The 27,640-nt window shown below is 41.7% G+C and overlaps 1 protein-coding gene across 1 annotated transcript in view; it reads left to right on the top strand.

The window, feature by feature from the left end:
* atrnl1a (attractin-like 1a) overlaps positions 1–27,640 on the top strand; it is a 239,981-nt gene that overhangs the window by 193,444 nt on the left and 18,897 nt on the right. Inside the window, exon 27 of the mRNA XM_070840582.1 lies at positions 3,990–4,085. Within this exon, the coding sequence (XP_070696683.1) occupies positions 3,990–4,085 (96 nt within the window). The remainder of the gene's footprint in view (positions 1–3,989; positions 4,086–27,640) is intronic.

Genomic DNA, 27,640 nt, shown 5'->3' with positions numbered 1-27,640 from the left:
TCAATAACACAGGAGCAGTAGCTTTAGGGAAGATAAACGTTGAAAGAACAACTCATACTACACAAACTCACACACGGATGCACCCAAATAATGTGTATCAGGTTCACTTATGTATACAACCACCTATGTAAGTTCTTGTGGTTATGTAATGCAGGTTGACCCAAAAATAAATGTCTTTATTTAGTCTATATTGAACAGGGACCACATTTCTCAATGAGAAGAGATGGTTTATGGCAGATTTACCTGTTGGCTCATTTCCATCTGCAGTTATGCAACATGCAACACTATTACATGTCATTACTGTAAGAATTGAACATTATGTTTGTCAATTGTTTTTGTTCTTTTCTTTGTTTGATTTAAATGCTTTCTACTGAAAATGTCAAAGCCGTTAGCACAGTAGAGGCTGCAACTCAAGAATAATTAAAGCTGCAAGCAGCGTTGGAGGGCCCTCGCACCTCCGTGCACGTCGGGGCGTGCGGCGGCTTCGTCCTGTTGCTGGACTCTGACCCTTCCACGCGGCTCAGAATGTTCATGTATTCTGGACAGTGCATGAGTTACATGTCACTTCCTGTGTCCCCTATGTGGCACTAGAGAACAACCACTAATAATGACGTCCGTAATAATGATTCCAGTATATGAAGTGTTGACTACACTGTGAAAATTTCGTGCAAATCAAATGATTATTGGCACGGAGGCCTGACTTCCTGTTTCCACCAGGTGGTGCAATGAGTGTAGTTCTACATGTACGTGTTCAGCAGAGCCTCTTCTGTCCACTGATAAAATTTGAGATGGCTGTGATTAACCTGCTGAGAGAGAGAGATGTCTGAGAATACAACATGCACTTCCTCTCGCCACTAGGTGGCGCTATGACTATGGTTCAAAATTGGCATGTACATGTCTTCAGAGCTGGACAGTCATCAAACTGTATAAATTTGGTGAAGATAGGATCTTGTACAGTGGAGTTACAGCACTTTTAATGCTCATGGCGAAGGAAAATTTATTATCGAAATTCGCCACGTCGTCACAGCAACAGCTTTTGACGTAGACTCACGGTCTTCACTACAGACCAACAACAACGTCTTGAGTCTTTCCTGACCAAATTTGAAGTGGATTTGATCAACTGGCTGGTCTTGAGCCATCATAGGCCCTTAATAGGTGATCTTTGTGGCTCTACACCAAACAAAACATTTCTAAAGAATAAAGTCGTGAGAGTTGGACCTCATGACTTGAGTTGGTGTGCACCTCATCACTTGTGTGGTTAGATGTGGGCTGCAAGAAAAGCCGACATAGCTGTGTTGTTGGCAGTCTTTAAGTTTCTGCTGTGTTAAGGTTAGATAACGGGCTGGGAATATTTTTTTTTGGAATAATGGACTGTCAGAACAGTGGCGTGGCATCAAAATGTGAACCTATTCTTCAACTGTTGTAGCAGATTAGAAAACAGTTTTATGAATCACTTTTCAAATGTTCATATGCAAGTTGGAAGGCACTGACGAACAACAGTGTCCTGCTGGTAGGGGTACCAGACCAAGAAAAGTTTGTCTGGATGGTTTTGGAAGGCATCTTTTTGTTGGGTTGGTATGAGGCCTGGATGTACTGCACAAAGTAAAAATCTGCATGGCAGTTGTTCATTCAGGGTGTTCACCAATCTATGTGAAATACACAAAATCTAAAGTTTGTCTGGCTGCATTTTTTGTTCATATTACTGCCCCCTATCCTTGTAGAGGTTATACACTAACAATACAACAAAACATAATGCACTTCAAAAGGTCTACAAATGTTTAAAGGGGACATATTACCCCATCTAAAACTCCCAGTACACAGACACCCTCCTTCTCTCCCACACCTTCTCACCTAGGCTCCTACAAATCTAAGCTGACATCAGCAGGAGGCTAACAGCGATGCTAGTAAGCACACACTGTCATCTGAACAGCGTTAGCATGGCGGTGACAGTTAACAAGAGAAGACATCACATTAGCTGGCACAACATCGTGCTAGCAGAGCAGTTGCTGCCGCCGGGGCGCCTGACTGCGCTGATGTAGCTACAGGTGTAGTATTCATTCATGCTTAAAGAGTCTGACACTGGCAAGCGAGCAGCCCGCGGCACGCTACCACAACACCTGACAGCTGGTTAATGTCAATGTGCAACCCTTTCTCAGCAACAGGGGAGGACACAAAGGTACAGGAGGAGCTTCAGTTTAGGTGGAGGGAACAGAATATGGCGGCCATTGACATTTAGGAGTGGTTTGCCTCTGTTTTTTCTCTTTTCTTTCCTGTCCCTTGCTTTTTCTTTTTTTTGTTGCTTTTTCTTTTGTTTTTTGTTATTTCTGTTACACTATTATTGTGTTTCATTTACTTTTCTTTGTCTTTCATTTGCTATTCTTTCTGCTTTGTGTCTTTGTTTTGGTATCCTTTTCTTTATTTGTGCTCCCCTCTTCTGTGATTTTTGTCTGTTTTTGTGTTTTTCTTAAAGCGTCCGTCTCTTCTTGAGTATTGTTTCTATATTGTCAACTTACCTAATGCTTAACGAGATAATAGATAGGGAGGACAGGAAACACAGGAAAGAAAAGTGGGATCGTCACACATCCTGTAACAATTGCATCTTCGACTGCTTATCTTTGTTATTGCTGCCTTGCTTTACCTTACTGTGCTTGATTTTGCAACGGCTGGATTTTCCCATGCTGATACACAAAAGTTCATTTCATGTTATTCACCTTTGTGAAAAAACATCTCATATTGTAAACAAACTGAAGTTTTTCTCTCTTGTAAAGCCACAGTCTGCATCCCAGATTCTCCATCTGCCTTCCCGGCATTGGTTTCACCTATCACAGGTGTGTGTGTAGTGTGTGCGGGGGCGCGCGCATGTGAGTGTGTGTGTGAAATATTTCCACCTAAACAACAAGCAACATACTGATGATTAGAGCTTGGCGCATAACCGGCCAGAAATGAGTTTGTTTTGCGTGAAACAGGTGGCCACCCCCAAGCTAAATGTAGAAACAAAACCCCATTAACATGTCTGTAGTGAAGTGGAAAAGGCTGAGAAACAGGGCTTTTGATGGAGAGAGGGGAGTCGATGAGGGTGCAGTGAGCATGTTGTTTTTCCACCATTCTGTGTGTCCTCATAGCAGTTCAGGTATAGATACACATAGACACTTGTTATCTTTGTTATGTTGGTGTGCCTCTTTGTTTTACTCTGTGTGGGAGTGCCGGCTAGTACCTGTTTGCGTATGCGTGTTCCCAATATGTTTTCTTTTCTGTTTTTTTTTTTTATATACTGTATATCTGGGTTTTCATTCAGCGTGTTTGGACCTCATGCTGATAAAGGCCCCGCCGCCTGCCTTTGTTCATCTGACATTTCCTCATTAATGAAGTTTGCCAGCCCTTCTCCTCCTCCCCTCTGACTCCCTCCGTCCCCTCACCACCTGCCATTCCCTACTCCTCATCGCCTTCCTCCTGTGTGTCTATCAACCACGGTGCTTTGATCTCTGCTCCCCACTCTTCCCATCCCTCCTCCTCCTGCTTTTATCATTTTCTTTTTTCTTTCTCTACTGTCCTGCTCTCTGTTTCTCTTTTCTACTTATTCCCGACTCATTTACTTTCTCCTTTTGTGTGTTTCTTTTTCTATTTGTTCCCATATTCCTTCACCTGTATTTTCTTCTGATGCCATTTTAACCCTTTTCCCCTCCTTAAACTTATCAGTTCGAAAGTCAAGCATATGTACCTTTTGGTTGCTGAATAAAATATACAGTCTATGTGGGTTCAAGGGAGAAATCGAGCAACACTCTCCCCTTTATCAGCGACACCTGTTAAGATGCCAGTGAGCAAGGCATTTAACGTCCAGCTGGTCCCAGTAGAGCTGCCCAGTGGCCAGCTGTCGATGACTGTGGTCCAACAGTGGCTGAATAAGAATGTGTTTTCCAGTTAAATCAGGGTACTCTCAAAATAACACGATAATTAAAGATTGTTTCTCTTTGCTCTGTCTCGCTCTATAGCAGCTGATGAGAGAGCGACAGCAGATGGCCAGTCGTCCCTTTGCTTCGGTTGATGTGGTGCTGGAAGTGGGCGGTGACCAAGAGGAGCTGCTACAGGTCAGCTGGCAAACACAAACATGGATGCACACAGAAGTAAACACAACCGAAGAAGACAAACATAAATAGATAAGGGAAATCATGGTGTTATTTTGATGAAAACACACACACACACACACACAACTCAGTCATTGACGACATGTGTTCATTTGCAGACCCACACCTGCTGAAACAGTGGCAACACTTGGCAAGTTTGACACTGATGCTCCCTACTGTTAAGACAGACACACACACACACAGACATACAGGGATGCACACATCAGTGTTTAACCAGGCGAAATAGGTGAAACACCTGTGTGGGTAGACCACAGATGTGAAGGAATGCCATTGCTCACCGCACATTATGAGATGGCACAAAAGCCCAGAGAAAAGGGAGAAAACAGACAGAAACCCATTGTTATATTTGGCCTTCCTGTGAAAAGCACAGTTCACTGAGAACCACAGAGAACAGTCTGCTGTGATTGGAGGTGAATGATTCATCGAAAATGGCGGAGGCTCATAAAGACGGCGTGACATCATCTGGTTTGCTTGGAATGCCCGGAGCCATCCCACAGCGCAGTGCACGTCCGAGTCAACATCGACCCCTGTCAATTCAGAAAGAATGGAAGCGGCGATACTATTGTTTCTTGATTACACTCTAACAAACAAAGATCTGCAGTGGGTAGAGACCAGCCACTGCTGGTGATGACTGCTGTGGCATTAAACAGCGATCAGCTCATACATCAACAAACACAGGATTCTCAAGCTGAACCGAGAATACTGATTCATCAGTGTTACTGACAAAAACTGACCAGAAGCTTTTTGCAGTGGAGCTCCCTTGGTGACTGGGAGCACCAGTGTCAGCTCAGTCACAAACAATCATGATGCAATTACTCTGTTGCAGATAGGTGGTTGCTGAACTTTTACCGTTATAACCGACACCAATATTGAAGCATTTTGAAGCAACAGCAGATGAATGAACTTCAAATCTGACGCTGAGGTGAAGCCAGAGGTGGAGTATGATTAACAGAGATGAGGTTGTTTACTTTTTTGATGAACAAACTACATAGTGAACTGTTAAGCAGGTGCAGACAAACACAGCTCATCTCAACAACATCCGCAAAAGGCCTCAGGGAAGCACTGATGTCAACAAAGGTGGAGGGCTGAGGGGAGAGACTGCAGCTGGTTTCAATAGCCCACTTTTCACTTGGCTGTCCTTTGTGAGAACAGGGCTCCCTCTGTGATTCTCCAACATGCTGGCACCTCACCTTCAGCCACTCGCCCTGTAGGGTCCTCATGCGGCAGCGTGGCTGGTGGAGTGTGGGCCCAGAGAGAGGCAGGCGGCCCCACTGCTCATATCAGCCACTTGTGCAAAGAGAACAGAGGCACATGCTGCAATACGACAGTGGTACTTTCAGTGACAAGGTAACCGCCAAATCAGATGTGCCCTTCTCCTGAGGGCCAATTGTTCAAACGGTTGTGTCACCTCTGTTATAACATGCCTCTTCTCAATGACGTACGCGTGCAGGGTTTAGATAAACAGAGGAGAGGGTGTCAGTTGTGGAGTGAGGCCCTGTGTCCACTGTGATGTTGGGACGTGAGGATGTGGAGGTAGAGGTGGTTTGCTGATGTGGTTAAGGAGGCTTGTTGGTTAGATAAGTGTGGAGGAGGATGGGAAGGTTAACATGGCAAACGTGAGTATTGTGTTTTGTCCCCATGAAGATGTGCTCACTATTTTTGTGAGTGTGAGCTATATTGCAATGCATGTGAAATCTGAACTTAAGTTTAATGTGGAGCCAAACGTGGACGTTGCTGAAGGTTTCCTATTAAAATACCAACGTGTGATCTTTACTTTTTGAAAAACAAATACATCACAATGTAACATTGTGTAATTATAGATTGTTTAATGATAGATTACTGTAATCTCACGACATAAGGACCATGAAACGGCTAAACGGAACATTTCTCTGACCTTGCTTTCAACGTATTAATAATCCTGATAGAAGCAATGCATCATGGGAGGTGAACTATTGCCCCTGAGCCGTCTCTGTCACCCTCCGTGAAGCCACAGTGGAGCCCAGTGACAGATGCTGCAGGAGATTTGCTGCGTGCAAGAGGTCAACCAGTCAGAATGAAAGCCAAGCGAACAATCACCTTCATTTATCAAAGCACATGCAAAGAGATATGCACGAATGGCTTTGTTGGATTATACATAGCTCAAAACAAACACTGCTGAGTCTCCGGTCCATGTTTGAAGTTTTAGTAAACCCAGAGGCACTGATAGACTCACACATCCCCCAGTTTTGTATTTCAGAATTTGACAACATTCAGCATTTTCAACTCAATGCGATATTCAAAGAACTTCATCTTAGATGCAGAATTAGACTGATGCATTGGACTTCAGCATCCACTCTGTATAAAATAAAAGCAAATAACATACTGCACCAACATTAATGCTGGCTACACTATTTACTCGTGCAAAAATCCATCTGATTCAGATTCAGTCTTTTACTCAGCTGACACAGTTGTAATAGGTTTCCCCTCTTCGAGCTCGGTGATACTGATACCGATTTAAGTTTTGATGTATGAGAACTGATTTTATTTTGGATGTTGGGGCATCATTATGTCGTTATGCAGCTCAAATGTCTTTTCGTCATAAATGTGTATAGCTGAATACCTCAAAGTGCTCTTTCTCTTGAGCATTAATTTCTACTGAAGCCCTCAATTGTCTTTGTCTAGTCTTTTTTTTTTTTTTAATTCCAAATCCTGTGAGTTACCTGTCTACCCCACATACATGTTTGACGTTTCATGTCCTCACACAGTTTGAGCTGAAGGTTATAGAGACAATGCTATTGTAGGCTATCGGCACACGATGCGTAACTACTTTTAGCTCTGTTCTGACCAGGTTGGACTCGGCTCAGTTCAGTTCGCTTCACGTGTCCGTGGAAACCTCCGGAGCACCTTCCCTTATCTCTGCTTCAGCCTGGTTTCCATTTCATTCTTGAAGGTGACAGACAATAGAGCGGAACGCTATCTTCACACTGAGGTTAATTACACAACATCTGGTTTATAGTCAAGCATGCAGCTTAGCATAATTGTGTAATGAATGAGGGAAAGGGAACATTTCCATGCTGCCCTGCTATTTTATGTTGTCCCACTTATGCAGAGCAACAGAGTATGGTTAAACAAATAGAGTCATCATCACCCCATTTCATGCCATGTTTAGACAGCGAGCAAGGAACACAACACCTGTTGTCTCCACACTCACAGTGATTTGGTCTGTGTAGCAGGGATGGGAAGGTGTGTGAATAAGGTGATGAAAATATAATTGCATGGCAAGATTTGATTGATTGATTTGAGGTTTAATGCTTCAAAAATGTTTTTGCTTGAAAGATTATTTTATATTTATGTTATGTATACTTACATTTTTTAATTTCCCATGTACATATATTCCATCTTCCTCACATCTGTTCTCCCATTATCTTCTTTTTCTTAATTTCATCTCCTGTAACACACATTCTAAAAATGAATTGCGAAATAGTGTGAATGATTTCCACGTTGATATCTAAAGAAGACAAATCAAAAAAGAAAGAAATGAAAAACTGAAAGCAAATGGATATAGTGTACTCTTCCATTAAACCTGATCCAGTTCTTAACCCACACGAACATTTTTACTGTCACGGTATTTTTGAAAATGGTTTTCAGAGCCACATGACATTATTTCCCTTGTCATACAATGAACTAGTTTAACCTGAGAACCATTGTTACGCCTTTCAGTTCTTTTTCAGTCCAAGGTAATCAGTAGCTGTGCTTGTAATCTACATATATCACTTCAAACAGAACACAATGAATAAAATTACTTTGAGTTTTATTGGTTTGCAAGAATCTGAAATACTATAATTTAACAGGAGCAGGTGTTGGAGGTCCACACCCTCACAACCCTCGCTCTCAGAAATTACAGACAATGCTAACACAGGTCTCCAGTGTAAGAATCCTGTGTTTAGTATGGCCGACACACACCCCAGCCACCTCCCTACGACTTAATATGTAACAAGTCACAGGAAAAATGTCTGTGAACATGATGCAGGCAAATTAGTGTCAATAAACCTAAATTCTAGGAGACAGGTTTGACATCTAAGCATGTCCACACACACATATACTCACAGACTCTCACACACATTGTGTACTGTACTGCCCACTCAGTGTCTGACATATAATTCATGTCCTCTCGAACCACATTTTATTGCCATATGGGTAAATATTACATCTTCTCGCACAGTAGAAGGCGACGCCATCCCCTGAGGTTCCCTCTTGAGTTTCTCCTCAGAAACTACAGTCTGCAGAAACTCTGTTCAAACCACAAACTCTTTTACGCTCAGTCCCTGTAGGATCCATCACAATGCTATGTATGAATTCATGTAGACGTGTGGTGTGCTTAGATTCCCCAGGACACACAAAGGATGAGCTTAAAATGCTCTCCAGGTGGTTTTCCTTCAAAGACATCCTTGCTGTCCTCTGAAGGCTGCAATTATAGGTACTCTTAGAACAAGAGCTCGTTTGAAGAAAGTTTTCACATGGCGAGGTTTCTGAGCTCGGTTAATCTTTTATAATAATACAGACTAAGTGTCACAGCTGGAAAGTTTTGTTCTTTTTTTTTTTGTCCTCTAATGACTTGCAATTATACACTTAAAATAAAAGAACAAAAAAAATGTTTGGCAGACTTCTGTATGTGTGAAGTATCTGTGAAGAAAGTTTCCACATGGTGAGTGACTGTGATGGGTTAATGACACAAACTGCATGTATCTCTGCTGGAAGGGAGTGTGTTGACCTGTGCCGTTTCATCCACACTCTTGGAAATAATTTGCTCTCCAAGGATTGGGAACTTAAAAACAGAGAAACAGAGACCATATGCTATTTTTACAATATCTCATATTTCAAAGAGTCTATTCACTTAAAGAAGAACATATAATATTACTATCATATTGGCAATTAAGTTTTGGTTTTATTCGTTCAGGCTTAGATATGTCGATCTCTAAGGCTTTGGCCTCCACTTTAATACATTGGAGGTGAAAGTCGTTTTGTTCATGGTGCTCCGTTTGTTGTGCTAACAGCCATGAAATACTGCATTGTGAATATTAGCAGTTTTCATTACACCGACTTTCTAACAATAGTCGCTATGAGATGTGTTCACAGTGAGCTATGTGGATTATTTAGAGTAGCCAGGACACAGTGCTGAGAGAAGATGCTGCTGCTGATTCTTAAATCGATTATATACTGTAAATAGTTTTCAATGGTGTGAGCACAAGAAATGTAATTCCGTTCACCTGCACTGTATTGAGTTGGAGGCAGAAGTCTCAAATACCTGCTGTGAACAAGGTCTGTCTCACTGCAAGCTTAGAGAAAAAAAAATATTGTTTGCAATGTGAGTGTGTGGAAGATTTGATTTCTTTTCATTTACATGCTCTTCTCTGTCGGAGCATTTTCTGTTCTCAGTGTTTTCCACCTTGTGTTGATTCTTTTCTTTGTGTCTGAATTTGAACTAGAATTAGAATCTTATTAAACATATGATTGAAACAACTAGATGTAGGTGTGATGATCCAACCTTAATTTGGTGATCACTGGGTTTAAAAAAAAAAAAAAAAACAACTTTGAACAGGGAAACAGTAGCATAACCTTTATTTTATTTGTCAGTTTGCAGGAAAGCACTATGTCATTTTGTATTAATCATAGTCCCAATAATAATCATCATCATGGAGTCAAAATTTGGAACATAATTTTCATTTGTATGCCTGCCATAGACACATTTTCATCATTTCATCGTGCTGTGCACTGACTGTCTGACTCTAGGTTGACCTTTTATGTAATGTAATTTGGTACAAATTGCTTCTTTCCCAGGTAACTTATTGAAAATTATATGAAAATTGCACACCTTTAAAACTTTCCCTTCAATGTTGAAATCTCTGTCTATGGTTTCAATTCAACTAATGATCATCTCCACTTCCTTTTATTCATTGCTTCCTTGACTCATAAAAATAGCTATAACAACACACTCCTCCCTAAATATACCCATACATTTGTGGGATGTCTGCAAATACTATGATGCTTATGTTCCGCCTCCTGCTTCTTTCTAACCACAACCCTCCATATGTTAAATAGGAAGAAAAGCCACTACATCACAGACTATATTGGGCCTGTTTTGCAGCTAAAGGCCACCCTTACCACTTCCAAACTTTACAGCATGTCATGGCTGCATTACAGAACAGAGCCAAAGTCATCAGCATAAATCGATGTTTCCACTGCCTCCATAAAGTACTGCCGTTACGTCGTAAAGCTGATGAGCCCACAGCAACTAGCATCTGCACGCCCCCGCCTGCGAAAAAGCAGTTCCCACCTTGCTCCTGATTAATGGCGGTCTCCTGTTTTCATAATGCTATTTAAAGCAAAGAATGAATCAATTTCATATCTTGTGTTTTAATGTGACGTATTTATTCTTCAATTGTGGGGATTTAATATGCCTGAGGAAGGTGGGTTGGTGGGTGGAGGGAGGGAGATGGATGGAGGGAGGGAGGGGGAATGAAAGGGAAAGAAGCAGATAAAGAATATTTATGACACCTGGGAGTAATGTATGTTTGGTAGAAAAATACACAGCTAAATACTAATTTAGCCCCATTACATGCGTGCACGCGCACACACACACACACACACACACGCACACACACACACACACACACACACACACACACCACTGTTTGGCTAATCAGATAACACAAAAGCTTCTATCGGGCAGAGAGAAAAAATGAGAAACAGTACAAACACATGAAAACACACACACATTTGCATTCATCATGGACAATTGCATGTACTCATGGTTTGCTTTGCTTTGGCTTCGCCGTCACCTGTGGCCCCTTCTGTGTATCTCACAACTGAAAGGCATGGCTGCAGACTCTCACACACGAACACACAACCAATGTTATTAACTCAATAACTCACACCCTTGTCAACACTAACGAGGCTAAAACAAACCAATTCCTCTTCATGTTCTGTTTGCACGTTTTTCCCCTTCTTTTTATCATCAGGCACATTAGAAAAAGTGTCCAGGCCACACGTTATTTCAGCGGCTGGAGGTGAAGCACCTGCAGCAGCCTCAGCTGAGCAAACACACTGATAGACTTCCACTACCTCTCTTTCTCTGTGTCTCATTATCCCTCTCTGTTAATTGTTTTCTTCCTCGGTCCCTGCTCTCTGTCTTTCTGATGTGTACATTGCATTCTTTCTTTTTTTCATATTCCCTGCATACAGTTAAAAAAAAACCTTTGTTTGTTGTTGTTTTTCAGAGTCTATCTTTTCTTTTGCCCTTTATTTTCACCCGCCAATTTTAACATTCTGTAATGTAATGTAATGTAATGTAATGTAAAGTGATTTAAGGTTAGGACAAAGATTGCAAGCTCTCGGTCAAGGAGAAGTGCACGTTTAGGGTTACGGTATGCAGTAGCACTGGAATATTACTTTTGGACTTGTTGACCAGGCTCAGATAAAGCCCCACAATAACCAGCTCCTGCTGAGAAACTCAGTCTCTCAGAGTAGTCAGATTTAAACTGAAATTAGTGTTGCTAGCAGAACAAAATGAAAGGCACATTTTACTTTTTAAAAAACTGTTACCATGCAAATGTCCCTCATTTTCTGAATGATTCGTTTATTAGGTCTCACAGCTCAATTTATTTAGGAACCAAGGTCTAGTTTACTTGTTCAAAAATGAATCCTAGTTATTTTCTTAATCTTTAAAACTACATAAAATGGAGAAGCTATGAGATATGGTCCGGTCCCAGTCTTGTCACTCTCCGTTTAGACTGGCGGAAGTTCCTCGTTTGGTATGAAATGTTACAAAGATATTCACAATTCAGACAGCCAGACAGCAGTACAGTGAATGCATCTCAAATATGACCTTGGCACTCCCCTAACACTTAAAGCCAGAGGGACTGGGGAGCGATGATAAATTTCTTCCTACACTTCTAGAATTGGACCTCACAGGTGGATGCTGGGATGAGCTGATTTGAATGCTAAGCTAGTGGCAATAATGATGACTGTGGAGATGAGGCAGCATTGGCAGAACGGATCACTCTGTAGTTTAAATAGATTGCCAAATCATAAAAGGTGCATTGGACATATGGTGCAGAGTGAAATGTGGTAGTTGTGAATTTAGCAGTGCAATTAGTTTTGTCTGCCTGAAACTTACAGCTTGACCTCTTGACAAGCAGCAGCGCCCTAGAGGACCAGTCAATACTAACTCAGGCCATGCAGCTAAACATTGTTCAGATTGACAGAACATTACAGTAAATCTTAGTTTAAACTTTCTAAAGACTGATGTGTTTTTTAACCTCCTTCCTCCTGTCAACACTTAGGGCTCATTAATTAGGTACGTTTTGATGCAAAGACCTTTGTCATACATTTTATCTAACTCTGTGGTTTGCTAATGAAATGATAGGAGCTTTTTGTGTGGAGTACAAAGTATCACAATTGATCCCCTTACTGGGCTCTGTACACATGTGCAGAATGGTGCTGCTCCACTATATACAGTGCATCCGGAAAGTATTCACACCCCTTCACTTTTTCCACATTTTGTTATGTTACAGCCTTATTCCAAAATGGATTAAATTATTTTTTTTTCCTCATCAATTTACACAGAAAAAAAAGAATTTAATCCATTTTGGAATAAGGCTGTAACATACCAAAATGTGGAAAAAGTGAAGGGGTGTGAATACTTTCCGGATGCACTGTATATCACTCTTGTACCAAGTCCTCTCACTTTAACATCAAAACAGGATATTTATCAGCCGTGTTGGGAATTTTATTTGGAATAATGTAATCAATTCTTGTTCATATTCTACTTATACACAAAAAAAATAAACTACTAATTACTCAAAAGGGGCAGAAAGTACTTGTTATGTTGCTTATGTTGTGCAGTAATAACATGTTGTGGTTTATCAAACAGCAGCTTGTGGTCTGGATGCTTCAGTGGACCATTAACAGCCAGCTAACCAGTTGATTCTTGACTGTAGGCTTTCCAGTAACTATTACAGACTGACGAAGACACATGTGTAGATGATCTAAGCTGAAGGTCATTGCTAAGTGTTAGAGAAAGATTGTGGCCACGGTAAAACTTCACCATCAATAAACTAATCCTTGTACTTCTGGAGACTTTTTTTCTCAAGTCAGCATCAAAAACAAGTGCTAGTATGTCTGCACATGCTGTTTGAGGTTTGTTAAATCACACATACATGCGCACACACAATATACCTTCACCTCTAACCCATTGAAGCTCTTGTTGGCACATGTACTCCTCCCACAGAGAAGGCAGTCTGCCCAGGAAAGCACATCTGCTGTGCTCCACAGTGTTTTACTCACCAAACATGAACACACAAATCCTGCATACACACATTTTCACTGCACTACATATTTTTTTTATCATGTCTCCAATTCACGTGTGCTTGTCTCTGTCCATCTCAGAACTGAGGAGCAGGAATGATGCTGACAGACACACGCACACACACAAACACAAACACAATGTATTCACTGGCTGAGAGTTCAGGACATAATGGGAGTGCCTGCTTGGTCAGCTGAACCTGAAACTGGCACTAAACTACATGATGGTCAGAGTCAGACAGAGGGAGAAAGAGCAAGGAGGGGAAGGGGAGGGGGGTGGGGTAGAGGGAACAAGGAGAGAGAGGAAAGAAGAAGAGGGGGAGAGAAAGTGAGAGAAAAAGTTTGTGAAAACTGCAGTGTGGGAGGAAAAAAAGGAAAAAGAGAGAGATGTGCAAAGCTGCATGGACCTTGGTCCAGATAAAAGAATGCTTCAGATAAAGGCAAAAAAGGAGAAGACGTGGAAACAGCAAATATGGAGTAAGATACAATGAGGCCGAGGAGTTACATGGGTGGACTATGGGCCAGGATATGTTAGAAGAGAATGTGTTACGGCGTGCTGTATGACCACGTCGGAAGGCTAAAGTGTTTATTGCTGTTAACGGCGACACTGAAAGGTGGCATGAAAAGTCCGCCATCATAAAGAGGTGGGAGACGTGATATCGTATAAATATGGGGATAACGGTGCACATTTTCAGACAGTCTCTCCTGCAGGACATTCATAGTGTTGCAGTGACATGAAAAGTGACAGAAATAGTTGTTAAACTAATGAAAAAAGGAGCTTGAGGGAAAAATCCAAACCCAAGAAAGTGACACAGCATGTTAAGAGCTCAAAAAAAGGAGTGGTGACACATCATTCCCAACTCCAAAATATTATTTTGTATTTGTGATTAAATAAAATTAGTATTTGAACTTTACTTGCATATTGGGACAGTTAACTTGCTATAATCTCCCCAGGGAGGAATAACTAAATCTGATCTGTATATTACGTACCAGACCCACAGTATCTGTTCTGTCTGATCTTACATATCTAACAACTATACAACTATACAACTAAGTGCTGAGCCAGATTTTTTTCAAACCAACAAAAGGTGAGTGCTGTATCAGTGTATCAGCACCCCAAGATTTCCTACAGCAAGGTGATTCTAATTTGCAGTACATGTCTGTCAAGCTCAACTATTTGAGATCCACATGTCATGTTCTTATCCTATCCTAGCAGAAGTGGAAAGGCGGGGCAGTGAGTCTGACTTGACAGCAATAAAAAAAAAACTGTGGAGAGGCTATAAAGAGCCCAGAACATGTGAAACATTGTGATACTAACACTGCTGTCAACAGTGTCAGTTCAAGAGAATACAGGCTAAAAATAAAACATGATTTTATAAACTTTGGCCAAAGATCCAATGAGACATCTGCTTGCTTCCTCTGAAATATGTAGCGAGTACATATGGTGTAACTTGGCGAAAAGGGCAAGATGTTACACAAAGAAAATGTGTGTGACAAAAGTTGTTAAAACTAGGGACAAAAGACAAAACTGCAAAAATTCACAAATCTAAGACAGATACTTAGGCATAAAATGTTAACTCCCATATTTTTATTGCTCTGTGTGCATCTATTTTAGCAATATATTGGTCACCGCCTGCTGTTTCAAGGTAAATACTTCACTGCAGGGGAGGAAGGAGGAGCAAGTGAAAGTACCACGTGTTCTTTGCACGTTTGACCACCTCGAATGCTCTTTAGGCTGTTTGCGGCAGTGACGGAGCAAAAACGTGTGGCCTTTTACATCAGACTTTAAATATCTGACCAGGAATACCTTTTTACCCCCCTGGTCCTTATGTACCGTATGAACCATATCATACATCAATCTTAGTCTTATATCAATGATAAATAACATTAAACCATTTTTTTCTTACATCAAAATTACTCCTAGTGATTGTCTTGTTTTGATATTGCTATTATGTGTTGGAATAAATGTTTTCTTAATCCAACACCCACAAAGTGTGCGGTCGGCAGCATTCATTCCAAAAGAGATGAGAGGGACACAGCTAAGAAATAGTCAGAGAAAAACAGTAATGATGTAAAATGTTCTGCATTTTCCTTTATGCGCACATGGGTCTTGGCCTTAATGCTGAATTGCATTTCACCAGGATTTGTCCACGAGATACTCAAACAATTCCTCCTAGGCGGGTGGTGAGCTGGCGGATTTTGCTCGGCAGCAACGTGAGCAGAATAAATAATTGTTTTTAGGTCAGGTTTCCTCAAAACACCACAGAGGACCAACAGAGCACTAAAGAACAGTTCGCTTGGACTGAGTCTGTCAGACCTCATCTTTGTCATCGCACTCTGTGGCTTGCAACTATCTAATGAACAGAAAAACGCTGATGTCTAATAAAACTCCATACCTCTAACGATGGCTTTTAAAGAACAAACAAGCATTAAAGGATTTTTTTTTTTCTCTTTGAAGAAAAACCAAGTTATCAAGTTTATACTGTAAACATTAATTTTAACCTCTGATTCTCCTTTTCAAGTATAAACTCTTTTTTTCTAATCTATGAAGCTATTAGTCAAATATTCAAACCTTTACTCATCATCACACATTCATCATTTTATTAATATTTACCTGCAGTTCAGCACCACATTGTAGCTGAGTTCATAAACGTTTGAATCTATACTAGACGTAAAAATGACATTCTATGAAGGTTTAAGTTTTTCCATAATCATATTACGCATTTAACCTGAAAGAGTCACAGAGGTGTCAGCAGTAGTAAAGTAGACATGAGAAATCTTTGTATTGACGGCATCAAAGCTTGAGTTTTGCCATAACAGCAGTGTGCTGTGCCGGTGCGTGTAAGCTGCCTTAACGTTTGTCATTTCACCATCCATGGCAGATTTAGGTTGCATGCCTTCCCCTCACCTGGACCTGCTGCAGCACACCCACAGGCTACACATCCCATAGTGTTTACGCCTTTTCTGATTGGCCACACTCAAAGCCAAGCCTTCATAGCTTGCTCCAGGTTGCCCTCCACTGTCTCACTAGTCTCTCCTCAGCTTGTCTTTGTCGGCTTGACTTGAGCAATCGTGCAAATGGGGATAATAATGTTGAGGTCTGTTTCATGCATGAAAAGTAATGAAAGTATTTAGTTGAAAATTGAAAAAAAATGGAGCTTTTTAAACCTTGTCTTTTGTCACACTTTCTAACACCTCGCCGATCGCTGTGCAAAGCAGACTGTGATTGTCTGTTATGGAAAATTCCACACATGAATCACTGCCCTGTGAATCCACTGTTGGAAAAGAGGTCTTAAGACGCTATTAGACGATCCGACAAGCTCTTTGTTTGAAGCATACGGACATGCTAAAGATATGTCAGATCAGTCTGGACAATCTTAATCCCATCCACAAAGGCTCTGATTCCCTCAGTTGTCTCTGCAAATGAAGCAACAGTGAGCAAAACCAGATCATTTCAAATCACTGTCAAAATTTCTAGATGTAGGCAGCGGTTCAGAGGGATGGAACCATACTATAGCGTGTTACCTGGCAGCTGTATTCTTCCTCATTAGGAAGTTTCCCCAGTATACAGCCTTTTCTTCTCCACCCTGTTAATGATGAGTGTGTTTCTCTGTTCTCCTCTTTTCTCCGCGATCGATATCTTCACTCCTTCTCCACTACAATCCGTCAATACTGAATTTGGGGGGGGGGAAACATTTTCAGGAATGATGATGGCCTTTAGATCATTGTTATGTGGGTTCATGTACACATGCGTTGTAGGTCTGTGCGTGTACACATTTATACAGTAGAAGAGCGTGTATGTGTGTGTGTGTGTGTGTGTGTGTGTGTGCAAATAGGTCTATATTTGTGTGTGTATCCTCCCCGGTGGATGCAACTACACATCCTTGGCAGCCAGAAAACACATTAATCTTTCCAGCACTAATAGTGAAAGGAGAAGTGGAGAGGACAGAGAAAGTGTGTGTCTTTGTGGGTGTGTGTGTGTGTGTGTCTGGAAGAGGAGGAAGAGGAGGAGGAGGAGGAGGAGGAGGGGGAAAGATATACTCCACCTTCCGAATTAAGAAGAGCCAGAAAAAAAAAAAAAAAAAAAAAGTTTGGCTTTCATGAGGCATTAGAGAGATGATTAATTTGTCGTCTCAGAGAGAGAGAAGGATGGAGGGAGAACGAGGGAGAGGGGACGAGACGGAGAGAGAGGGAGAGGTTGTGAAGTGGCCCTTCTGTCCTCCCATGCAGTAATAGGATTGTTCGTTCACCGACGTGCTGATTAAAATGGAAATTCAACGCAACTGTCGTCTCACACACACACACACACACACACACACACACACACACACTCACATCTCTCTCTTTCGCTCTCGCACAAGCACACACGTTGATACAAAATGCTTAATATGCAGGTGTATGTGGAGGCAAGGATGTGACCCATTGTCCCACACTGAGGACGGGAAGAGAAAGGAGAAGAGGCAATGACAGGGACATGAAATAAACACGTAGAGAAAAAGTGATGAAGGAGAGAGGGAAAAGGAGAGCGAGAGAGACATGAAAGATGAATCGAGGGAGAAACAGAGGCAGAAAGGGTGAAAACAGGACGACAAAACAGAGTATGGCAGGAGACAGGCATGCAGAATGAGTAGCAAAGAGGGAGGAGATATTTCAGGTATAAAAAGTTCCAGGAGTAAAAAAATCCCTTTCATTGTCTGCATAGACAGATAGACTAATCCTCTAATATTTAACATCTGTACGAGACGCTAAAGGCTGTCTTGTAGTTTTCAGAGCAAGAAAGTCTGCACAGTGAGGAGGCCGGGATCGGACTGAACACAGGACTTTCTCCTAGGAGACCGGGGAAAACTTAGTTAACTTTTGCAAGCGACGTGTTTATTTTCACCCACACTACCATCTTTTCCTCATCTTAAACAAGCAGTTTCGTTGCCTGAACCCAACAAAATTGCAGCCGTTTCAAGATGTTAAGCACGTGTTTATTATTGTTACCATGACGACAATGGTACGGAATGAGAAATGGATCGGAGTGAAGGGGCGATGGCAGCAGATGCTCTGAACGATCAATATTGCTGTGGAAGGGTGCTGTGTGTGTTGGTGCCAGACACCGAGAGGCTGCACACAAGCCTGGAAAAAGTCAAGTTTACTTTCATCATCAAGTTACTCATAGACGCATATGAATGCAGAATCTGCAGGCAAGGGGCAGGATTTTGGTAGCCGAAGCAGAGTAGTACTGACCAATTACGTTTGAGCTAGCAGGATGCGTGGAGAGCAAAAGAGGCAGAATACATTACCCAGGATCCAATCTCGTAACCCATCGGTTATCATCTCATGACAATCAAGCTTTTTATTGTGTGTGCGCATGTGCAGATGATCCGTATAGAGGTTAGCCAAATTATATAAGAGAGGGGAGAAGAAGTCTTGGCCCGCCTTGTCGTCTCGCTACACCAGAATCTCCAAATCATTGGCTCGTACCACCAAAAGCTAAATCGTTGTCAGATGGGTTGATGCTGATGCTGTTGTTGTTGATGCTGATGTGTTTCGAGATCAGCTCAGAATTAACGCTAATTAGTGACAGCTGATCTGACCTACTGCTGCCGACAGCAGTCAGAAGTGACGGTCGGCCTTGGCTAAAGATGAGAGGGTGCAACCTGAAAGTTCTGTATACTGGTCTTTGCTAGTAAGACGGAAAGTGTTGGAGCTCAGTGAGACTAAGTATCATCATTTTTCTGGGTATCGCAATTCAGTGCACACAAATACATTCACTTTCACAAACTCTTACTTTCACTCAGACCTGCAGTGAAAATCTGTGTAGAGCCCTGCTATTGTAATGGTCTGTATTTGTATAGCGCCTTTCTAGTTATTTCAACTACTCAAAGCGCTTTACATGACATCCTCATTCACCCATTCACACATCATTCATACAGGAGGGATCTAATTTGGAGAGACTATTCTTTCATACTCATTCACCTGTGCAAGCCATGCTTCAGGAGCAAGTTGGGGTTCAGTGTCTTGCTCAAGGACACTTCGACATGTTGACCCATAGGAGCTGGGGATCGAACCCCCGACCTTCTGATTGAGGGACGAGCCACTCTACCACTGAGCCACAGCCGCCAATTGTAAAGAAGAGGAGTGCTGCAACTCTAGCAGGTTGATGTGGCCAAAACATTTAGAGAGTTCCTTAAAGACAGAAATTTTGGACTCGTGGAGGATTGAGTTCAGTTTCAGAAAATTCAAATGAGGAGGAATTGAGGCTACGAGGAGATTCGCACAATAGGTAGTTTGATAAATGTGGTTTCTTGTCCAGCCTTTGAAAACCATATTTAGTAACCAGTGTCCTCCAGCCTCCAGTATAGAGTATGTCAAAGAGTATGACAGGAGAGGCAATAAAGGCAAGAAATGCAGACAAAATTGGAGGAAAACAACCTAGAGAAGGAATGAGGGGAAAAAAAAGAGATTTAAAAAAAAGATTAACACTCTAATAGATGAAAATTGTAAATAATTTGCTGTAATAGTGCATCCAGCCTCTCAGAGCAGTAGCCTGATTCAACATGACACTCGATCTCAGTCCCGCTCTGGGAGCCTTCAAACACCACTAAGCGATTCGCTTGACAAGCAGCCGACTCCGTTCCCACCAACACAGAGTGCAACTCTGAGCCACCGACTCCCAGCGGTGCAGCTTAAAGCCAGAGAGTGTGTGTGTGTGTGTGTGTGTGTGTGTGTGTGTGTGTGTGTGTGTGGTTAAACGAATATCATTCCTCATTGCTTCTCCTGATTTCAGCCCTGTCATCTTCTCCGTCCCTCACCTCCGTCTTGTCATCTCTCCCTCTCCCGCCCTCCACCCTCCTCCTTTTTTGTTCTCCTCCCCCATGTTCCTCCCCCTCTCATCTCTGCAGCTTTGCTGTACACATATTTCATCTTTTCATCCTCACGACTCCGTCTGCACTTTTAAGCTTTTTCTCTTCAACTTTCCTCTCATCCTTTTCTTCCCCTTCTATTTTCCTCTCCACGCTCCCTGTCCTCTCATTTCCTTGTCTCCTCTCCTTTGCTCTTTTCAATCCCTCTGCTCTCATCTATTTTTATCTTTTTATTTCATTTCCTTGTTTGCTCCCCTCTCTCCTACCCTCTCCTAGTCTGCACACTTCCTCATCTCTTATCCTCTTATTTCTCTCCTCTCCATACCTCCCTGCTCCTGTGCTCGTTTTCTCTCTTCTTCACATCAGCTTGTCTCATCTTTATTTTCCTCCTTTCCTCGTCTGTCCTTGTTTCCTTTCCTATCTTCCCTTCTCTTTTCTTCTCCGTTGCTCACTTCACTCCTCCTCCTCTACTCTCCTCTCTTTTCATCTCATTATGTCTCTTTTCTCCTGTTATCCTCTCCTCTCATCTTAACACCCCTCTTCTTCTTGTTTCCTCCCCTCTCTTTTCCTTATGTAAACCTGTGTGTCTTTGCGTGTGTGTGTGTGTGTGTTTGTACATTTTAAATGCAAGTGTGTAGAGCTGTCAGGGTAACACGTGAGGACAGCCTGTTGTAGGTTGTCGCAGAGACCAGAAAACATCGGCTCTGCGGCGGCTTTATGTTTACCAGTTGTAGATGACAACAAACTGTTTATGAGACACAGAGAAGAGCTTTTATGGGGAGTGGAGAAGAAAAAGGAATAGAGAAGGGACGAAGCACACCATATCACCTGCTGGATCTGTCTGATTATAGGGATAAAGATACCACTTTGTGCCAGAAAATCTCCTCTCACTCAAAGCTCGAAGGGATTTTCTTTTTCTCAGAATTACCTCAAACATGTCCGGCTGCACCCACCGTCTCACCGTCTCCCTTCATCTCCCTCCATCTTCCTCTCCTCAGGCTATGAGCTGAATTCAGATACAAATGGCAAACCGCAGTTTATTACTTGTTTTATTCATTAAAAAAAACAAAACAAACGGCTCCCTCTCAAATGCCACAAGGGAGCACCGGCGCAGATACGCTACACATTTTCACAGGTCACTCGCTCTAAAGGTCAGAGGTCGTGAGCGGTGTGCAGTGTTTCTCTCAACTGGTGGGCTGACAGATTTTACAGTGAGATGTTTCTCTCTGAGACAAGGAAGAAGGGAGAGTGATCACTTGGTTTTTCTCCATCGTGATCTTCATGTGAACATATTGAACATATTGATTGTAATCCCCACCAATTAAACATAATGTTAGTCCGTCTGAATAATTCTCAATGACCACAATTATTTTTTGCTGAAATATGACGTGTTTTCAGCTCAAAGGTCTCCATGTTTTACATGTTTTGTTTACATCCTGATGCTTTTAATCAGGGCAGTAAACAGGTGAGGTTTTGAATCCCTGAATCAGCTGCCAGCATTGGAGACACAAAGTGAATGTCTCTCTGTAAGGTTTTCGATGCACGATTATTTGCAGGATGACGTAAAACATGATGAGCTACCAAGAGTTTTCAAACAGAGACAGTCCCAGTGTGGCAGGGCTGCCTTGAGCTCTACCATACCTCTCTGATTTTTCTTAAACGTTGATCAAAATGTCAAAATGAGTCCAATTCATCGACATTCACTCATCAAAAACTTAAACATAGGGGACGCATCTCTGATTACTAACAATGTCATGTGATTGATTAGAGCTACCAGATTTGAACTTGAACTGTTTTTACAAGCAAAACAAATTAGGTATACTTTTGCACGTTGACGGCATTAAGTTGAAACATTCAAACTTTAAATTATTGTGGGCACAAGACATCTATATCACTAAAAGAACTGTGATATTTTTCCCTCAGTTTATGCACACCAAATTATCTTGTGATGTATTGTTGTGAGCTGTGCTCACTGCATCCATTGTGCCCTTAACCTAGCAACAAGAACTCATCTATCAGCATCTATCCACCTTTCAGACACCACTGAAAGATGCAGAGGTTGGATCTTTTTGCATGTTGATTTTAAGGAAAAAGCACGTTGCTTTTAGTATTGTTTTATTAAACAAGATTTCCTCCTGTGATTATGCATACCATCAGAGCTGATAGTCTGAATCCACTCAGTTTGTAGGCCTGTCAACAACAGGCTAGTGTCTCTATCTTCATAGTGTCCTTAACCGGAGGGAATATATTAGGACACAGCACAATCCCAGGTCTAGTCTTAATTTCATGGACTCGTGATGACCTCTCAATAGAGGGGCTTTAGTGGCAGCCTCTATCTGAGGGGATAAACACATGCTTACATCCATAAGCACACTAATAAAGAATATCCCTCGGGTCCCAAATAGGAATGCTAAAACATGTTCCCACCTAAAGTGGAATATCAGATAGATAAGCACATCAAAAGCCCTCTTCACTCACACACACACACACACACACACACACACACACGCTGCCTTGTTTGCTCTCTGATCAGCACCATTTCTTCTCAATCCAGCAGAGTCCCTGGGGAGGACAGCGTAAGATACAGACAGACAGAGAGAGGAGGGAATGGAAAAAAGGGTTTTGGATTGAGAGAGGATTGGACGCGACAATTTTCTGCCCTGCGGGGGTGGACACGCATGGTTGGTCTAATCGGCTAAGGAGGGCGTGACAGGGGGGCACTCTCCACACCTCAAGGGTCAGAGAGCGACGCGGTGTTTGTGTATGTGTGTGGCGGTCTCAGATGTGTTGGACAGGGAGGCCAGTCGGGGTTACAGCGTGTTCAAAGCCCCTCAATCCAGCAGCAAGCCCTTTGTGCCAGTTTAAAGCCACTCAAAATGCCACCAAGAAGAATGAGACCGACTCAGAGAGAGCAAAAAAGAGGGAAAAGTGATTATTTGTGACCTGTTGTACCTTTTTTCTTCAACATTGCAGCCAAACCTTGTTTTTACAGGGTTCAAGTGTAGAATCAATCGTGCCAACATTGCTGATTTAGACTGCTATTTGTGCCTAAATTAATAAGAAAGTTAAGAAAAGGGGAAAAAACTTGATTTGGCATTTGATAATTGACATTTTCACTCAAAACTTTTTTTCTGTGTTTCTCCCTTCTCGGTTAATAAGAGACAATCTCAGTTGTGTCTCTAATTCTATATGAACTTTCATTACTTATAAAAGTAAAAGACTAAACCCAAATAAGTCCAATAATAAATTCAAGATAAAAATTTAGATTTGATGTTAGCCTTTGAAAAATCAAACCCCAACCTACATATTAGTGCCTCTTAACGCAGAGAAGCATTAGAAGTGTAACATCCAGATAATCAGCGTAACAACGATCCTGCTTTGTATTGAGACTGTGCCAGAGGCTGTTTTTGATATGAACAGAGATAGGATGAGCGTCGTCTCAAGAGATCCACCTGATATACGAGTTTCAGTGTCTGTATTTCTCTCCAGCAGTTAAAAAGCATTTAGGTAAAGCCTTACTTGACTCTGTCCTGAATCCACCAGCATGTAAAGCACAGTATGTTCATGCGTGTGAGCTGTTCCCGCTCTCATCAAGCAGTGATTTCATTTTGTTAAAAAGTGAATGTTGTTTGGACTTTGCTTTCAACAGCATTTCTATGGATATATTTTCGACATGTAGACTGGTTTAAATCTCCTTCATACAGAAGTATACTCACTGAAATGTTGATGAAACAATGGTGTTGTGTTACCTAGTGTTAAAAAAAAAAAAAAAAGTTCTGAAGTGTTTGAATGAGAAAGTGTCTGCGACAGACAAAAAACAGGTGGAGAAAATGAGACAGTCAGAGCGACAGAGAGAAAAGGCCATTAGGAGGAAGCATGAGAGAGTGAGAGTGATGGAAGTAATGGGTAAGACGGGGGAGGCCTGACGGTGGAAATTGTAAGGGACAACGAGGGTAAAGTGGAAATGAGGAGACGATCCGGAGAGGATGGAGGTGATTTCACGAAGGGGTCGTCACATCGTCATTCACCTGCTTACTTCTGTTCGCGTTTATCCCCTGACCTTCCGCCACATTATTAAATGACTCTGTTTGGTAGCAGTTCCCTTGCTGTGAGGCGCAGCTACAGCTTTCAGGTCACAAGCCCGGCATTAAAACAAGCCGAGGAAATCTTTTGTTTCAAGTGCGGGTTGACATGCCTTTAAAATGCTTTGTGTTTCAGTTACAAGTTAAATATTTGCTCTTTCGTGGCTGCTCTGTAAACTCTCTACTATACTAAGTATTGACTTGACTGTCTGCCGCCAGTTTTGTTGGAATATATTCAATTGTGGAAATCTTAACACCTCATGCCGATCCTCTTTAGATGCTCTCTATATAAATTCTAATTCTGCGAGGGGACAAGCCTGTTTCCCTCTGGTAGGTTAGTGTAAGTGTCTTGCTCAGTGGTTCAACAGGTAAGACCTAGTTGGTACACTGTCTCACTGCCCATTAAAACATTTTTTAATCTCCAGTTTGTCTCTCAAAGCTCAGTCTGCTATTCAGAATTTGTGCTAATGCTAATGCTGCAGCTAATTGTTAGAGAGAGAGAGCTCACTGGCACATTGCTAACACTGTCTGCTATTGCTGAATTTCATAAAATAATAACCTATTACCTCAACCACACCCTCAAAACTCCCCCCGACAAATCACAGAGGCCACAGAACTGCAACTGAAAGTTGGTAAGAGGTTAAATGGCTGCTACACAAGAGGAAAATGCTGGGAGGGCAGGGGGGTGTGGAGGGGAGAAGACAGTGTCGGAGCTTCGGCTCGATACAGTTCAATAGGATGCATCCACAATCTGATCAATCTTACTAACAGAGAAATATAACATGCAAGTTCTTTGAGCCTCTTTAATAAGTGATTTCTATGCATGTTTTGATTGTGTCATTAAAAAAAAAAAAAACACTGTGGATGTATTTACAAATGATTTAATTTGGTGTTATTGTTGTCTATGTGTCAAGCTGCTTAAATGAAGTTAATGTCACAATCTAAATGCTTTCCCTCACCCCCCCCCCCATGTTTCTTTTTATAAAACTAGCCTGAGTTTACTGTAATATCATTATATTTGCAATGCTTGTCTGCTCTCTATCCGTGGCCACTACTCATTTTAAAAACAACAAACACTTCCCCACTTTTCTTTTTCTCGCAGTAGATTGTATTTTTATGCCTTGCTTGCTGTCCACCAGTGAATTACTTGCTTATTTGGATGATTGGATTAGGGATTTGCCATGACTGTGATTTTGCCACGCTACATCTAGAAGAGGAATTCAGTGAAAGATGTTAGAGAACACAGCCTCAGAGGAAAAAAAAAAAAACAAGAAGCAGCTCTTCAGAGGAAGGTAAACGCTTGGCTCTATTTCCTGTGGCCTCAGACAATTTATCTATCATGCTGCTGCAGCAGTAATCCCCACCTATAAATACTTTTCAATTGACCACTTTGTTCATCCCGGGGACAAAAATGGGACGACTGTTGCAACAACTGTTTGTTTGAAGACAGTACAAGAGATAACAGGAGAGGAGATGTGGATGTAAAAAAGAAAAACTGGAGAGCAGGAAGGGAGGAAGCTGTGAGCAGAGTAGATAAAAGGAGCAGAGAGGTGAGAGTGGCACTTAGTTGAACGAATTTTTCGTCTTTTCTCTGTTTGTTATTTCTGATTAATGAAAAGACACAGACTTGAAAGAAGATGCAACATACAGTGACCTTGTCTTGTTGTTTTTCAGTGGTCATTTTAGTAAAAAGTAAATGTCACATTGACAGGAGTTTGTTCCCTTCTTCTATAATACAGAAACATGTTGGCACAAACATGAGGATAAAGGGCGGACAGAGGAATACATTCACGCTTTAGTTTACTTGCGCCCACAGATAAGCACATTGTGTCACTATACTACCATGATGTTACTGCCGTCTCCAGTGGCCTTTGCTGTGGTGGAAAAAATGTGTCTTGAAAGATTTAATAAGAAACAATTAGAAAGCTCTGAGAACTAATTCAGCAGTAAAACAACACACGAATGAGCAGCGTTCAGACTTTGGACACATCTGTACACAGGAGCATTAGATCTCAGCAAAGTAAACAACGACAAAAGCTCCACTACGCAGGCAGGTGGCAGGTGGGGGTTGGAGCTGCAGCAGCGGGTGGTGTTGACGTGAGGGTAATAGTAAGAGCTGTCAAGTCCCAAAGGTCGCCTCGTACATCTGTATTAATGTGATTGCATTGGATGTTATTAGCTAGTTGATAGCAATCAGCCGATCCAATCGGGATGCCAGCGTGCGGACTACAGTGCACTACAATACACCAGCTACGCAGGCTAGTTAAGTCATTCCTGTTTTTTTTTGTTAATCAAACCATGCAAATGGTTGTTAGATTTTTGCTTATATTCAAGGAAGCAGAAATGGTTCCATTCACAGGGAAATCGCTACACAGAAACTGTAGAGACAGATAACAGGTGGTTTACATGTAAAGAGCTGCTAAATACTCATCTGTATTATATGGAGGTTTTCAAGCTTGTTGGTTTATATATGTGATCCGCCTGCATCGTTCACTGCAGAAAAAAGCAGTGGTCCATCGGAGCTAAACAGTTTTTACATGATAAAGCTTTGGATCAGGGGGAGGCTAACCATGTGCCACAGAGAGCTTACAGTCATGTTTCCATTCCTGAATAATGAAAAACTCAGACGAGATTTGAAGAGATAAAACCAGTGTAGTTATGTGCATTAGTTGGAAGAAAATAGACTGGAACCGTCAAAACACAAGAAGAACAAGAGGGCCGACCAAGAGGGGAACATGAGCCATGATGTGGAAGTGTGTTGCAGCACTCTTTAAAGTGTGACGCTCCATCTTGAAGTATATGAAGAAAAAAAAAAGAAAATAGAGCTCAAGATGTCGGGCATATCCTTATCTGACTGTGAATTCATGTTTATATTTGTGTTTTGTCCATAACTTTACAATATTGCTGCTGTTCACCTTTTCTGTACAAAAAATGACCCAGTAGAATAAATAGAGGAACTACAATACTAACTCAGAATTCATCAGCAAAAAAAAGTGTTCCTGCTCTGACTTCATTTGGCACTCACCAAAGACACAAAACACTAAAAACCTGCATGTTTAGAAACAACAGTCTTTCTGGATTAGTTCCAATAATTCTGTATTGAACGAAGGACTGAAATTGCTCAGTATTGCCAAGTGGTCAATTTCAACATCACGCGCAGTCAGCAAAAACTGTTGTCTGGGCTTAAGTGGCGCTTGATATTTAAAATATAAATAAAATGAGA

This window comes from Pempheris klunzingeri, chromosome 12, assembly GCF_042242105.1.
Source record: "Pempheris klunzingeri isolate RE-2024b chromosome 12, fPemKlu1.hap1, whole genome shotgun sequence".
Classification (NCBI taxonomy): domain Eukaryota; kingdom Metazoa; phylum Chordata; class Actinopteri; order Acropomatiformes; family Pempheridae; genus Pempheris; species Pempheris klunzingeri.
Note: the sequence above shows the minus strand (reverse complement) of the source record. Positions and strands in the feature narration are given on the sequence as shown.